The following is a 17,147-nucleotide window of genomic DNA, read 5'->3' as shown; positions in this document are numbered from 1 at the left end:
ATATGTAATATAATTATTCTATATAATATAGTAATTATATCTAATAAATATATACAAAACCCCCATAATCTCCAGGATTCCTGGAGAGCTGTCACTCCCAGCTCCCGACCCTGGCGGATCCGAGCACAGGAAGCTCAGGATGCTGTGTCCAGCTGATAGTGCAGAAGGAATTTTAAAAAGGCGACAACTCCTGCCTCAGGCCTGCAGCCAACTCCCTTCAAAGCCTCGGGGTCCCCACAGGGAAAAATAAAGAGAAGTCAGAAAAAAAAACCCAAAAAACCACAACAACAACAGGTGGAAAAGACAGGAATTGTGTGGGGGATTTGTGTCCTGCAGCCCCCAGGAGCTGCTCCCCAGCCCTGCGACCTCTGGAGCTGCTCCTTATCAGAGCTCCAGGCGTTCCCAGGAGCTGCCAGAGCAGGGAGAGCATCCCTAATCCCGCAGGAATTCCTGCCCAAAAGGGGTTGGAATTCTGCTTTCAGCCAGGGAGAGAGGCTGAGGGGGGCTGAGAACCCAGATCTGCTCCATGGGTGCTTCAGAGGGAATTCCCTGGGGATGTCCCAGCATCCAGGAGAAGGGAAGGGAATTTCCGGCCCCTCTTATCCCGGGGTTTTCCCCCAAAACCAGCTTTTCCCCCAAAGCCAGGTCATCTCCAGGCACCCACAGACAGGAGCCTGCACCAAGGGAACCCCACAAAGGAATTCAATCCCCCAAGCCCCATCCCATGGAGGGAATCCCAAAACTTCTGAATTCATTCCCTCAAATCCCATCCCACGTGGAGGGAATCCCAAAAACTGTGAATTCATCCCCCAAAGCCACATCCCACATGGAGGAAATCCTACAAACCTATGGAATTCGTTCCTCCAAGCCCCATCCCACATGCAGGTAATCCCATAACCTGTGAATTCATCCCCCAGATCCCATGTGGAGGGAATCCCACAAACCTGTGGAATTCCTGCACCCAAGCCCTGTCCCACATGAAAGGAATCCTATAACCTGCGAATTCATTCCCCCCAAGCCCCATCCCACATGGAGGGAATCCCATAACCTGTGAATTCAACCCCCAAATCCCATCCCACATGGAGGGAATCCCATAACCTGTGAATTCAACCCCCAAATCCCATCCTATGTGGAGGGAATCCCATAACCTGTGGAATTCATTCCCCAAAGCCAATCCCACATGGACGAAATCCTACAAACCTATGGAATTCGTTCCTCCCAAGCCCCATCCCATGTAGAGGAAATCCCACAAACTGTTAATTCATTCCTCAAGCCCCATCCCACAAACCTGTGAATACGTTCCCCAAATCTCATCCCACATGGAGGGAATCCCAAAAACCTGTGGAATTCATTCCCCAAAGCCCCATCCCACGTGGATGGAATCCCATAACCTGTGAATCCATCCCCCAAATCCCACAGGCTGTGAATCCATCCCCCAAATCCCTCTGGGCTGTCACACTCCGCGCCGGAGTTTTGCTCCAGAGGAAAAAATAAACTCGGGATTTTCCTGTTTGGGAAGCAGGCAAAGGGAAAAACACCGCGGGCCGCTGCTTCCCGCTGGGAAAAATCCCAAAAAAGGCCCGGCCCCGGCACAGGATGTGTAAAAATAGGGCTGCTGATAGGATCGGGACACGGAGCAGCCACACCTTCCTGCCCGGCCCCGGGGGCAGGGAAAGGGATTAGGGAACAGGAGAATGGGATATAGGGAACAGGGGAATGGGATATAGGGAACAGGGGAATGGGATATAGGGAACAGGGAGAATGGGATACAGGGAACAGGGGGAATGGGATATAGGGAAAGGAGAATGGGATATAGGGAACAGGGAGAATGGGATACAGGGAAAGGAGAATGGGATATAGGGAACAGGGGAATGGGATATAGGGAACAGGGGAATGGGATATAGGGAACAGGGAGAATGGGATATAGGGAACAGGGGAATGGGATATAGGGAACAGGGAGAATGGGATATAGGGAACAGGGAGAATGGGATATAGGGAACAGGGGGAATGGGATATAGGGAAAAGGCAGAATGGGGTTTAGGGAAAGGGGGATTTAGGGAAAAGGGAGAATGGAGTTTAGGGCAAAGGTGGAAAAGGGATTTATAGAAAAGGAGAATGGGGTTTAGGGAAAAGGGGAAAAGGTATTTAGGGAACAGGCGAAAAAGGATTTAAGGAAAAGGGAAAATGGAAAAAAGGATTTAAGGAAAAGGGAAAAAAGGATTTAAGGAATGACCCAAAGCTTTGGAAGGGCACAGGGTGATTAACTCAGTGATTAACCCAGACAAGCAGGGATTAATTGCAGAGGTACAATTATCACTTCCAGGGATATAGGGCAAATTCCAGCAGATTCCAGGGCCTAAAGGGGCTCCAGGAATAAAAATTATTTTTTATTATTTTATGTGTAATAGATCTAGTCATCTTTCGATATATTTATTTTTATATGTTATGTTTATAATATATTTAATTTTTATATTCTCTGTGTATATATATTTATTTCTTACTCATATTATATATTAATATTTTAGTTTACATTTCTCATAGATTTCTATGTTTATAATTTTACATGTATTGTGTAAATTTCTATTTTTATGTAGAATATATACAGTTTACCTCTATTTAAATATATTTATATATATATTTTAGATACAACAGCTGGAACACACCAGATTTGGAGATTACCCTAATTAATCATCAGCTAATAAAGAAATGAAAACCAAAACAGGAAGGAGAAGAGGAGGAAAAGTTTCCACATGGAAGATCAGCAGAGACTAAAATAATTGGTATAAATTAAAAACTCAGCAGCATAAATTAAAAATCAGTTGAGTAAATTAAGAGAATCAGTAGAATAAATTAAAAATCAATTGAATGAATTAAAAATCAGCAGTATAATTTTAAAAACAGATGTATAAATGAAAATAAGCTAAGCCCAAGGCGTGAAGTCCAAACCCCTCCCGGAAAAGGAAACAACCCCCAGGAGCAGGGAAATGCCTGGAATTCCTCGGGATCCGGAGGAATCACTGCTAAAAACTCATCCAAAATCCCCTGAACCTGCCTGTGCTCCCAGGGAATGAATCCCACATTCCACAGGGAATCCTGGAATGTGCAATGGGGAAAATTCCATATTCCATCCAGGAATCCTGGAATGTTCCAAAGGGAAAAATTCCATATTCCATCCAGGAATCCTGGAATGTTCCAAAGGGAAAAATTCCATATTCCATCCAGGAATCCTGGAATGTTCCAAAGGGAAAAATTCCATATTCCATCCAGGAATCTGGAATGTACAAAGGGAAGAATCCCATATTCCATCCAGAAATGTGGAATGTACAAAGGGAAGAATCCCATATTCCATCCAGGAATCTGGAATGTACAAAGGGAAGAATCCCATATTCCATCCAGGAATCCTGGAATGTCCCAAAGGGAAAAACTCCATATTGCATCTAGGAATCCTGGAATGTTCCAAAGGGAAAAATTCCATATTGCATCTAGAAGTCCTGGAATGTTCCAAAGGGAAAAATTCCATATTCCATCCAGGAATCCTGGAATGAACAAAGGGAAGAATTCCAGAATCCTGCAATGTACAACAAGAAGAATTCCATATTCCAAATAGGAATCCTGGAATGAACAATCCATATTCCACACCAGAATCCTGCAATGTACAATGGGAGGAATTCCATATTCCAAAAGGGAATCCTGGAATGTCCAGATGGGAAGGAACCCACATGGATCCAGCTCCTGGCCCAGCAGGGAAAATCCCTGCTTGGGCATCTCGGGAGCTCCAGCAGCCTCGGGAATGGGATCATTCCCTGGATTCCTGGGAATGACACACAGGGAACAGCAGGAGATGCTGGAAGCACAGAAATGCCCCTGGAGAGAGGCAGTGGGGAGAGAAGGACCTGGCAGAATCCATGGAATGGTTTGGATTGGGAGGGACCTCAAATCCCTTAAATCCCACCCCATTCCCACCTCTGCCATGGCAGGGACACCTCCCACTGTCCCAGGATCCAGCCTGGCCTTGGGCACTGCCAGGGATCCAGGGGCAGCCACAGCAAATCTGGGAATTCCAGACCCACCACGTTGGTTCCCAAGCCAAGACCTCAGGGAAATTCCCCCTGGACTGAAAAGGCCCAAGGCTCCTCCAGTCCTGCTCCAACACTGGAGCACTCGTTGGTTCTCCCTAAATCCCACACCGGATCCCCACTCCTGCACCTTTTCCATCCCCAGCCCCACATCCTGCAGCACATTCCTCTGCACACCTGCACAGCAACACTTGGAAAATGTTCTTTCAACCCTTCCAGGAGATTTTTATCTCCAGCTCACATTCCCTTGGGATTCCAGAGCACAGCCAAGCCTGCAGCTGTGTCCATCCCCAAAACCCTGCCCGGAGCTGCTCCACGCTTCCAGTAACTTCTCCTACTTTGGAGCTCTTCACTACTCAGCAGAAAAACCCTCCTCATCCTCATCCTTTCCCTTCCTGCTCCTGTGGAATGGCCATGAGGGCTAAAAAAAAAAAAAAAAAAAAAAAAAAGAAGAGAAGAAACCAAGACTTGGCTTCTCAGTGAAGCTTTTATGGGAAAACCTGGGAAATCTCTTCCCACCACTGACAGATTTTAAGGAGGATAACTTGTTTGGGGTTTTTGTGAGCCTGGAACACAAAGCAAGGGCAGAGCTGAGCCCTGGTCCCATTTCACATCCCACATCCCTCACACCCCACACATCCCTCACACCCCACACATCCCTCACACCCCACATCCTTGGCCCTGGCTGGTGCTGAGGCAGAAGAAAATTAATAAACCCAAGGTCAGTAGAAGCCCCACAGGATTCCAGAGGCACCGTGGGGCATTCCCTGCCCTGGTTGAAGCTCTTTAAGGTCCATTCCAGCCAAACCCATCTGGGAGTTGAAGAAGCAAAATCCCCTCTGCAGTCTCCTGGACCTTTCCTTCACTGGAAAAATCACTTAATTTTAAAATCCTTCACTTTAAAATGCCAAAAGCACCCAAAAAGCAGGAATGGGACCTCACCCCCAGTTTCCCTGCCCTGCTGCTCCCTCTGCTCCAGGAGCAGCACCCAGGGGTTTGTCCTGGCAGCCCCGAGGCCACCAGGGCTGAATGGAACGTCTTGGAGCTCTGGATGCTGAAATTTTGGACTTTCTGTGCTGACAATTTTGGACTTTCTGTGCTGACAATTCTGGACTTTCTGTGCTGACAATTCTGGACTTTCTGTGCTGACAATTCTGGACTTTCTGTGCTGACAGACTCTGACCCCCAGCGGAACACAGCATTTGACCTGAGGCTGTGAAAAAGGCTTCCAAAATTAATTGGCACCACTGAGATTACAAGTATGTACTTGATTAGAAGTGTGTAGCATCACAGAGTAGAAAACTTAGAGTTTAAAGTTTTAAAATACAATGATATTCATGAAACAAAACAGAAGTTTTAAGACAGACACTAGTCCTTCTTTACCTCCTTCTTCCCTCTTCTCCGTGGGTTTGGATGGTATTTTGTGATTGGACAGAAAAGTCTGCATTGCAGACTTTGAGGGATTAGTTATTGGGTTAAACGTAAAAATAATTTAAGTATCATTTCTTAATTAAACAGTTTCACCTTAAAAAACCTCGTAACAAGGAATAGTTAACCAAAATGGTTTTCCAAACCAAAACGGATTTGGAAGCAGAGAGAGGAAGCTGCAGGCACACCGTGCATCCTCACAGCCTGGTGGGCATTCCCAAGAAACCAGGGAATCACTCAGAGCTGGGAAAAACCCACAAGGACCAAGAACTTCAACTCCTGACCTGTGGGAATGGATTTGTAGGGAATTCTCAAAACCTGCCAGGAGGCTCACACAGTGTGCATCTGTATGCAAACCTTGGGATAAGAAATGCTGATAGAAATGCCATGGAATAAAACAAGACAGTGTTGAGAGAGAAACAGAAATAAAAATAAGTTTCAATGGAAATTGACGACTTTACAAAAAAAAACTAGATACTTGAGAGAAATAAAACTATAAAAAATACATCATATTAAGAGCCACAAAAATTAATTTCAGATGATTAAAGCATTTGCAGTATGGTGTGGCAAAAGCTGATAAGCTAAGAAATGCTTATAGTGTATTTTAATTAGGAAATAGTTAGCTTCTAATAGTGTAAATTATAACTAGATTATATATCTATATGTTATCTATATATATTATTATCTATATAGAGATAATTATAATCTATAGACAATCTAGATATATTATCTCTGTATCTAGCTATATATCTATATTATATCTATATTATATATGTATCTATCTATATTATATGTATATTATCTATATATCTATCTATATATAATTATAACCTATCTATATCTAGATAATCTAGATATAATTTCTTTGTATCAATCTACATATCCATATCGATATATTATATATCTATGTATTATCTATAGATATATTTATCTATAGTTGTATAACTACATTACATATCTATTATATATCTATATTGTCTCACCCTCCCAATGAAACTAAAAATAGAATCAATTTTTTAAAACACCTCTCAGTTACCCCACCCCTAAAACAAAAAAAAAGTTGAATCCAGCTCCTGGCCCTGCACGGGACAACCCAACAATGCCACCCTGTCCCCGAGAGCTTTGTCCAAACGAATCTTTTAGAGCTGAAGCTGAAGATTTATTAAAGGAGGTTGTTAGGAAAGCACAGCCACAGGAAATCCTGTGCAGCCCGGGCTCCTGGATCCCGATTTTTCAAGGAATTCTGGCCCTGGGGGTGGAAGCAGCTCGGGCAGTGTCCGGCAGAGGGGTCAGCCCCGAGCAGCTCCTGCCCCCACCAGGGTGACAAGGGACAGCTCTGGTGGCAGCACAATCCCTGCTGTGGCTGCCCAGCCCCACCGAGAGCAGGACAGGGAGCTGGGACAGTGACTCCATGGAATGGCACAATCCCTGGGGCTGGAAAGGCCTGGAAGTTCATCCAGCCCAACCCCGAGTGCAGCAGCAGCACCGGGGCCACCACTGCCCATGTCCCCCAGTGCCACATCCACAGGGCTCTGAAATCCCCCCGGGATGGGCACCCCAAACCTCCCTGGGCACTGCCACGGCCTGAGCACCCTTCCCATGAGGAATATTCCCAATATCCACCCTGAGGCTGTTCCCGCTCCTCCTGTCCCTGTTCCCTGGGAACAGATCCCAAATCCCCCCGGCTGTCCCCTCCTGGCAGGAGCTGTGCAGAGCCACAAGGTCCCCCTGAGCCTCCTCTGCTCCAGGCTGAGCCCCCTCAGCTCCCTCAGGAACTCTCCAGCCCCTTCCCAGCTCCCTCAGGAACTCCCCAGCCCCTTCCCAGCTCCCTCAGGAACTCTCCATTCCCTTCCCAGCTCCCTCAGGAACTCTCCAGCCCCTTCCCAGCTCCCTCAGGAACTCTCCAGCGCCTTCCCAGCTCCCTCGGGAACTCTCCAGCCCCTTCCCAGCTCCCTCAGGAATTCTCCAGCCCCTTCCCAGCTCCCTCAGGAACTCTCCAGCCCCTTCCCAGCTCCCTCAGGAACTCTCCAGCCCCTTCCCAGCTCCCTCAGGAACTCTCCAGCCCCTTCCCAGCTCCGTTCCCTGCCCTGGCCAGGCTCCAGCTCCTCCAGAGCAGCCCCAGCACAGGGGACAAGGACACTGCCACACACCCAGCAGAGATCCCAGAGGACCCAGGGACACCCCAGCCCCACAAACAGCACCCTGGATTTGGGGTGGGCACAGGACCGAGCTGCAGGGCACCATCTGCACTGAGGGGACCAGCCCGGTGCCACCTCTGCTCCCCTGGCAGCCGCTCTGTGCTCCCAGGGAAGGGATTCCCAAAATCCATCCCCTGCAGCAGCTCACCCTGCCATCCCCAATCCCAAACCCACAGGAGCCCTGCCAGGATTCAGCCTCTGGTTTGGCTTTCCCCAGGATTTCCCTGCTTAGGATAACCGCGGTGGGAAGTGCTGCTCCTCCATCCTCTGAGGTGCTAACGTGGGACAAACACCCAGAGCTGCTGGGCTAAAGCTGTGACAGCCCAGATCCCAGGAATTCCTGCAGTGTGGGCTTCCAGCCCGTCCCTTCCCAAAAAGGGAATTCAAAAGGAGCAGCTCGAAGCGATAAATGCTGGTGGGTGGCAGCAAAGCTGCTCCCGAGGCATTTCCGTGCTCTGAGGTGACTCTGCAAAGAGAATTTCAACCTTCACCCACCTCGCCAGGGTTCAGCGGCAGCAGAGGAGAATTTCAAGGAATAAAAAGACAAAAATAACCTACCCTGGAAAATTCAAGAGGATGGAGTGCAGCTAAGCACACGTGCAAAATTAGAATTATTCAGAAGCGGAGCCGTGTGAAGAGCTAATTAGTTAATATCTGAATAATGAGGAGCTTCTTCAAACATCAGGAGCAGGAAAGCTGCCAGAGCAAGGGAGTGGGAGTTCTCCTTAAACTCCTCTACATGACTGGGCAAAGTAGAAATAGGGATTTTTCTTTTTTTTTTTAATAGAATAGTTAATAAATATGTAAAAAGCACAATAGAGCAAAGGAGACCAGAGATTCTCTGGGTGGCATTCCCACATTTCCTTCACCAGGACCCTTGGAAGGAGCCAGACTTGTTAACCAGGGGGATGTGAACACCCAAATTCACTCTGATGTTGAAAGCGTTGTGAAAATTCCAAAAAAAACAAAATGAAATGTGCTAATAAATCTCTGCTCCTCCAGTGCAGAGCTCCCCAGCGGTTTTCCACAGGGCAGGAACACGGAGCTGACACTTTGCAGAGGATGCAGAACCTCTGGATGGGCTCCAAGGCTGAAGAGCTGCAGAGGAGCTGGCAGCACGGAGGGAGGATAGGTGACAAAGGGACACTCAGAGGGGACAAACCCTTTTTAAAAACCCCTTATTTTCCAGGCAAAATTCCTGATATTCTTTCAGGAATTGCAGCAGGGCTGGGAGAAAAGGGGATATGGGAATTACAGAGATTCACTGCTTGGAGCTGTTTGCAGAACCGCAGCACTGGTGAGGTTATCAATAAAAATTATCCATAAAATCTGGGATAATTTCAGGATATCCCTTCAGGCAGAACCAACAAGTTAAGCCAGATCAGTCCAGATCATAAAGGCCATTTATTTTCCAGGCAAAATTCCTGATATTCTTTCGGGAATTGCAGCAGGGCTGGGAGAAAAGGGAATATGGGAATTACAGAGATTCACTGCTTGGAGCTGTTTGCAGAACCTCAGCACTGGTGAGGTTATCAATAAAAATTATCCATAAAATCTGGGGTAATTCCAGGATATCCCTTCAGGCAGAGCCAACAAATTAAGCCAGATCAGTCCAGATCATAAAGGCCATTTATTTTCCAGGCAAAATTCCTGATATTCTTTCAGGAATTGCAGCAGGGCTGGGAGAAAAGGGAATATGGGAATCACAGATATTCACTGCTTGGAGCTGTCTGCAGAACCTCAGCACTGGTGAGGTTATCAATAAAAATTATCCATAAAATCTGGGATAATTTCATGATATCCCTTCAGGCAGAGCCAACAAATTAAGCCTGACCTGTCTGGATCATAAATGCCGATTATTTCCCAGGAAAAACTCCTGATATTGGAATTTCCTTTTTTTCAGGAATTGCAGCAGGGCTGGGAGAAAACGGGTTATGGGTATTACAGGGATTTTTTAGATTATTTCACTCAGGAGACACTTCAGAAATCCCTTCATCCCAAAGCTGGGCCAGCCTCTCCTTGCTGAGGGAGCAGAAATTCCCTCAGCACTCCGGGATAATCCCAGGGAATCCTTTCATCCCCAGGCTGCGCTTCCTCCCCTCCAGGGATGCTCATCCAGGGGAACCAGACTTTATATATTTATGTATGTTTATATTTATTTTTATAATTGTATATATTTTTCATATATTTTATATATTTTTTATATTTATATTTATATATTTTTTAATATATTCCACAGGCTCAGGAAGGGCCAGAGCCGAGCTCGGGATGTGACAGCACAACTGGAACCCAGAGCCCCAAATCCCATAAAAATTCCCAGAGACTGGGAAGCCACAAACAAGCCCAGCATGAGGTGGAGGGAGCAGATCCAGCTGGAAAATAAATAATTCCCAGGAGGTGGGAAAGAAGAACAAAAATCCCTCCCCGTGAGCACAGCGCAGGAATGAGCCAGGTTCTGCCCAAAAACCTCCTGAACTTCCCTAAACCCACCAAAAACTCAGTCCTGGTCTGGCCACACCAAATCCTTGTACTGCTATAATTGCTCCTAGTAAGTCAAATGTACATGGTAAAACACTAAAAAGCACTTACTAATATAAAGATTTGCATTAAGTAAAAAAAATTTACTTATCATCTTGAGGAAAGGGGGGAATGAGACACAGTGAAAATTTAACAGATTAGAAATCCATTTGGATTTAGGTGAAATGTGCCACTTTGAGCTTGCTAAATGTGCTGTTTAGTCTGGTAACTGCAGCCCTAGCAAAACTACGCCAGCTAAAAAGAAAAAATACAAATTTCCACACTAAAAGATAAGAAATAAGAAAAAATAAGAAATAAGAAAAAATAAGAAATAAGAAAAAATAAGAAATAAGAAAAAATAAGAAATAAGAAAAAATAAGAAATAAGAAAAAATAAGAAATAAGAAATAAGAAATAAGAAATAAGAAATAAGAAATAAGAAATAAGAAATAAGAAATAAGAAATAAGAAATAAATGCTCCTCAGACCTTAAAGCAAAGTGACCCAAGAGTTCTTTCTGTACTTTCTAACAAAAACTGAGCACAAGTGTAACTAGCTGTAAGTGTAATATGACATCAGCAGAATGAATATGCATTAACCTATTGTAAAATTCTATGCATATAAAAATTAGTAAAAATAATAAAAAAAGACCAAAAATTCTCAAAAGTACACATTCCTTCAGGTATGGATGCCAGTGCTCCACACATTGAACCTGACCAGCCCAGATGATAAATACTGATTATTTCCCAGGAAAAGCTCCTGATATTCCTTCAGGAACTGCAGCAGGGCTGGGAGAAAAGGGAAATCTGGGAATTACAGGGATTCCCATCTCAGAGCTGTGTACAGAACCTCAGGAGAGCAGAAATTATCCATAAAATCTGGGATAATTTCAGGATATCCTTTCAGGCAGAGATAACACATTTAGCCAGATCAGACAAGATCATAAATGTCAATTATTTTGCAGGAAAAACTCCTGATATTGGAGTTTCCTTTTTTTCAGGAATTGCAGCAGGCCTGGGAGAAAAGGGAAATCTGGGCAGGGAAATACAGGAATCACCTGGGAATTATTGCCAGGAGACACAAAAGTCACAGAATCGGGCAGGGAAATACAAGAATCACCTGGAAATAATTTGAAGAGGAACAAAAAAAATGGCAGGAACTCAGGCAAGGAAAAACAAGAATCACCTGGAAATCATTTAAAGAAGGCAAAAAAGGCAGAGAATAACAAGACTCACCTGGAAATCATTGTCAGAGGGCATAAATGCCATAAAATCAGGCAGGGAATTACTAAAATCACCTGAAAATAATTTGAAGAGGACCCAAAAAAGGCAGGGAATCAGGCAGGGAATTACAAGAATCACCTGGAAATCGTTTGAAGATGACAAAAGAGCCATAGAATCAAGCAAGGAGTAACAAGAATCACCTGAAAATCATTGCCAGAGGACACAAAGTCACAGAATCAGACAGGGAATTACAAAAATCACCTGAAAATAATTTGAAGAGGACAAAAAAAAAAAAAAAAAGCCAGGGAATCAAGGCAGGGAATAACAAGAATCACCTGAAAATCATTTGAAAAGGACAAAAAAAAGCCACAGAATCAGGCAGAGAATAACAAGAATCACCTGGATAAAAAGAAATCATTGTCAGAGGGCATAAATGCCATAAAATCAGGCAGGGAATTACTAAAATCACCTGAAAATAATTTGAAGAGGACCCAAAAAAGGCAGGGAATCAGGCAGGGAATTACAAGAATCACCTGGAAATCATTTAAAGAGGGCAAAAAAGGCAGGGAATTACAAGAATCACCTGGAAATTATTGCCAGAGGATACAAAAGTCATGGAATCAGGCAGGGAATTACAAGGATCACCTGAAAATAATTTGAAGACGACAAAAGCCAATAATCAGGTAGGGAATTACAAGAATCACCTGGAAATTATTGCCAGAGGACACAAAAGTCACAGAATCAGCCAGGGAATTATTATATAATAAATATACATTAAATAAATATATTTACAATATATATAAATAAATATGTTTGCATTAAATAAATATATTTGCAATATATATATAAATAAATATGTTTACATTAAATAAATATATTTACAATAATTATACAAATATATATATAGATATATATATATATATATATACACCCTCTGGGGAAAAGCAGGAGGGTTTTGCAGCCTGGTGTGATTTAATGCAGAGAGAAGACACAAAAACACAGTGGGCACACCTGTGTGGCCTGCCAGGGTTGCTTTAATTCATTAAATGTTGATTAAAACCCTCTGGAATTTATCAAAGGCTGCTCAAAAATCCTGCAGCAGCTTCCCAGGGGTTTGCACAGCTCCAGCTGAGCAGAGAGGATTGAGAGGTGACAGAATCCGGGCTGGAGGTGACACCAGGGGTGGCAGGGAGCAGGGACAGCAGAGCCTGCCCAGGCTGCAATAAAAACTGATTTAAAATCATTTAAACAGCTTTGAAATGAATTTAAACTGATTTGGAATCATTTAAACGGCTTTGAAATTAATTTAAACTGATTTGGAATAATTTAAACTGATTTGAAATGAATTTAAACTGATTTGGAATCATTTAAACTGCTTTAAAATGAATTTAAACTGCTTTGGAATCATTTAAACTGCTTTGAAATGAATTTAAACTGATTTCGAATCATTTAAACCGCTTTGAAATGAATTTAAACGACTTTTAAATTAATTTAAACTGCTTTGAAATGAATTTAAATGGCTTTGAAATGAATTTAAACTCAGCTATGGCAGGGCCAGTCCTAAGTCTATATATAAAAATATAAATAGATATATATTAATATGTGAAATATATAACTAAGTGAATATAGAAATAAATATATAAATAGATATATTTATACATAAAGTGTATAAATAAACATGTAAATAATATAGAAATATATTTTAATATGTTTGTTTATATATATATATGTATAAATACCAAACCCAGCTCAAGGGGACAGAAAGAGAAACAAACTTCAATTAAACACAATAAAAATGAAAGCTCATGGGTATCAGTTAGCCAAGAAATGGTTTTTAAGCTACAGCTTCTCTTCCCTTAAAAGGTTTTCAAACATTTTTATTATAAATATTTTTTGTAATATATAATACAAAAAATATTTTAAATATATAAATATATAGTTTATATAAATATAAAAATAAATATTCATTGTATAAATATATACATGGGTATAAATAAATATATAAATATATAACTATATAAATAAATTTATATATTTTTAAATAAACTTTATAAAATACGCGTGTGTGTATATATATGTATATATAAATACAAAACGCAGCTCAAGGGGACACAAAGAGCAAAAAATTTCAGGTCCCAGAGGGGTCCCCAGTGCCCCCCTGCAGGGCTGAGAGGACCCCCAAGGAGCCAGGAACCCACAGAAACCCAACTGGGCACCTAAAAAATGCCAATTCTGCAACCAAAGGGGGGCAGGAACTCATAAAAACCCCATTCTGCAAACCAAATGAATCCTAAAAGTCCAATTCTACACCAATAAAAGTCCAATTCTGCACACCAAATGGGTCAAGAACCAATAAAAAACCAATTCTGCACCAAAAAAAAGCCCAATTCTGCAAACCAAAGGGTCAGGAACCGATAAAAACCCAATTCTGCAAAGGAAATAAGTCCTAAAAGTCCAATTCTGCACCAATAAAAGTTCAGCTCTAGAAATCAAAGGGGTCAGGAACTCATAAAAACCCAATTCTGAAAACCAAAGGAGCCCATAAAAGCCAAATTCTGCACCAATAAAACCCCAATTCTGCAAAGCCAAGGAACCAATAAAAGCCCAATTCTATAAGCCCAAGGAATCAATAAAAGCCCAATTCTGCAAACCAAAGGAACCAATAAAAGCCAAATTCGGCACCAATAAAAGCCCAAATCTGCACCAATAAGAGCCCAATTCTGCAAACCAAAGGAACCAATAAAGGCCCAATTCTGCACCAATAAAAGCCCAATTCTGTAAACCCAAGGAACCAATAAAAGCCCAATTCTGTAAGCCCAAGGAATCAATAAAACCCCAATTCTGCAAACCAAAGGAACCAAGAAAAGCCCAATTCTGCACCAAGAAAAGCCCAATTCTGCACCAAGAAAAGCCCAATTCTGCACCAATAAGAGCCCCACTCTGCACACCCAGGGCTGGCCCGGAGCTGAGCTCTGGGAATGCCGTTCCTGGAAGGGAAGCCAGCCTGGCCCCTGGACACGCAATTATTCCATGATGCCCACAAGAAATGAGTCACCTTTTATAAAAACAAATAAAGTTTCCACCGTCCTCTCTTCCTGCCTGTGGTGTTTACCCTGAGCCGGGCCGGTTTAACTCTGCCATCCCTGCTGATCATTAATTAGAATTAAATGTCCCCACATTTTAAACCCAAACCCCTCCCAGCCCGGACACTCGAGAGTTTCTCGCGTGGAAATGCAAAGCTCCGCATCAAACCCAACTTTAATATCAAGAAACGAGATCAGCTGTGCTTTTTGTCCTCTGAAATGGAAAAAACCATCCACACTGCTCACCCTGGCAGCTCCCACCCCTCCAAACCCCTTTTTGCAGAATAATAAATCTGATTCTGACATCTCCCACTGCTCATTTTACCTTGAGAAGCCTCAGGGGAGAACTCCAGGTAGAAAACCACGAGAATTCCAAAGAAACGAGGGAATGGGCAGTGCTGGAGCGAGCCCGGAGCTCTGCTGCTCCACAAATCCCAAATTTCCCTTCCCCAGCTCCTGCCAGTGCTGCAGCACCCCAGAGCCCTGAGAATTTGGGAAGAGCCCCAGAGCTCTGAGAATTTGGGAAAAGGAGCCCCAGAGCTCCGAGAATTTGGGAAAAGGAGCCCCAGAGCTCCGAGAATTTGGGAAAAGGAGCCCCAGAGCTCTGAGAATTTGGGAAGAGGAGCCCCAGAGCTCTGAGAATTTGGGAAGAGGAGCCCCAGAGCTCTGAGAATTTGGGAAGAGGAGCCCCAGAGCTCTGAGAATTTGGGAAGAGGAGCCCCAGAGCTCCGAGAATTTGGGACGGGGAGCCCCAGAGCTCTGAGAATTTGGGAACAGTCCCAGAGCTCTGAGAATTTGGGAAGAGGAGCCCCAGAGCTCTGAGAATTTGGGAAGAGGAGCCCCAGAGCTCCGAGAATTTGGGAAGAGGAGCCCCAAAGCTCCGAGAATTTGGGAAGAGGAGCCCCAAAGCTCTGAGAAATTGGGAAGAGGAGCCCCAGAGTTCTGAGAATTTGGGAAGAGGAGCCCCAGAGCTCTGAGAATTTGGGAAGAGCCCCAGAGCTCTGAGAATTTGGGAAGAGGAGCCCCAGAGCTCTGATATTTTGGGAAGAGGAGCCCCAGAGCTCCAAGAATTTGGGAAGAGGTCCCAGAGCTCTGAGACTTTGGGAAGAGGAGCCCCAGAGCTCCGAGGATTTGGGAAGAGTCCCAGAGCTCCAAGCCCTTGGGAAGAGTCCCAGAGCTCCGAGCCTTTGGGAAGAGGAGCCCCAGGAGCTGCTCCAAGCACGGATTTGGGAAATTGGAGGCACAGAAAGGCAGGGGAGGCTGCAGCCCTCCCTCCCCACCTGGGGATGATGCCAATTCCCAAATTCCCCTCCCGGCAGGCACCAAGGTGAGCGCGGAGATAACGCGGCTGGCTGCGGCTTAACCCGAGTTTAACCCGAGTTTAACCCGGGCATTTCCGTGAGCTCCCGCTGATCAGGGGCTCGGCAGGAGGTGGAAATACCCTCCATCCCCTCGGAGCAGCCCGAACCCACCGGCCAACACACACAGCAAAGCTCCCGGGTGCCTGCAAAGTTCTCGGCAGAACTTCGGCACCGCGGGCAGGGCGGGGAAGGACGGACGGAGGGAGGAACGCTGCGGATGGATGGGCTGGAATTATCCCAGCACCTCCGGGCAGCGATGCTGACTCGGTCAGCGAGACAGAACTGGGCATAGATGTGGGTAATTGAGCTAAAATAATGACGTTTGCGATTCCTCATGGGATGCAGCTTTTAGATGATCACAACCTTGGGCGCCCCGAAAGCAGCAAAGCCCGAAGGAGCGGCGGCTCCGCGGGCACGGGAAGGACGTGACGGAGCGGGGAAGCGGCGAGCCCCGGGGATGGAGCCGGGCTGTCCCGGGGGCAGGGGCGGCACGGAGAACAAAGGAGCCCGGGCAGCCCCGGGGCTCCGCGGGACCCGGGCTGACAAAGGGCACGGGCGGTGTCCCCAAGGCCGCCCGGCACAGCCCTGCCCGCCAACAGCCCGAGCCGCCCTCCGCATCCCCGGCACCCGAGCCCCGCACTCGGAGGCGCAGGATGCCGGTTCCCCCGGCGGTGCCCGCGGCGGTCCCCCCGCGGCTCCGGGCGGGGCACGCACCTGAGCGTGGGGCCGATGCAGGCCGTGTCGGTGCTCTCGATCTCGCGCAGGATCCGCTCGTGCTCCGCCGCCGTCTCCAGGCTCTCCAGCTCCGCCATCTTCGGCCGCTCCATGGGCGCCGCTCCACCTGCGCGGCCCCGCCCGGCCCGGCCCGGCTCGGCTCGGGCAGCGGCACCGCCGGGGCTGCTCGGCGCCGCTCCGCGCGCGGGACCACGGGAGATGTAGTTCGGGAGGGGGCCGGGCCCGCGCGGAACCACGGGAGATGTAGTTCGGGAGGGGGCCGGGCCCGCGCGGGACCACGGGAGATGTAGTTCGGGAGGGGGCCGGGCCTGCACGGCCGCTCCGCCCAGGGACGGAGAGGGGCGGCCCCGGGAATGGGGGAGCGGCGGGAGATTGAGTGGGGGTGGTCTCGGTGTCGTAACCCTGAAGGGGACACAGCCCCACGGCTTGGACACCTCCGTGAATGACACAGCCTCATGGCAGTCCCAGTTTTGTACCCAGGAGAGGGCACAGCCCCATGGCACTGCCTCGTGTGATGCCCCATGGCTC

The 17,147-nt window shown here is 46.0% G+C and overlaps 1 protein-coding gene across 5 annotated transcripts in view; it reads right to left on the bottom strand.

Moving 5' to 3' along the window:
• EXOC6B (exocyst complex component 6B) overlaps positions 1-16,910 on the bottom strand; it is a 280,446-nt gene extending 263,536 nt beyond the window's left edge. Inside the window, exon 1 of one of the 5 annotated variants that reach the window (XM_072927819.1) lies at positions 16,599-16,910. In XM_072927819.1, coding sequence (XP_072783920.1) covers positions 16,599-16,711 — 113 coding nt within the window. In that variant the 5' untranslated portion in view covers positions 16,712-16,910. The remainder of the gene's footprint in view (positions 1-16,598) is intronic. The other 4 variants (XM_072927818.1, XM_072927820.1, XM_072927821.1 and 1 more) reach the window with 4 other exon arrangements.
• Between the last annotated feature and the right edge of the window lie 237 nt (positions 16,911-17,147).

The sequence above is a fragment of the Taeniopygia guttata genome, chromosome 4 (assembly GCF_048771995.1).
Source record: "Taeniopygia guttata chromosome 4, bTaeGut7.mat, whole genome shotgun sequence".
NCBI lineage: Eukaryota > Metazoa > Chordata > Aves > Passeriformes > Estrildidae > Taeniopygia > Taeniopygia guttata.
The sequence above is the reverse complement of the archived record's forward strand: the minus strand, read 5'-3'. Positions and strand labels throughout refer to the sequence as shown.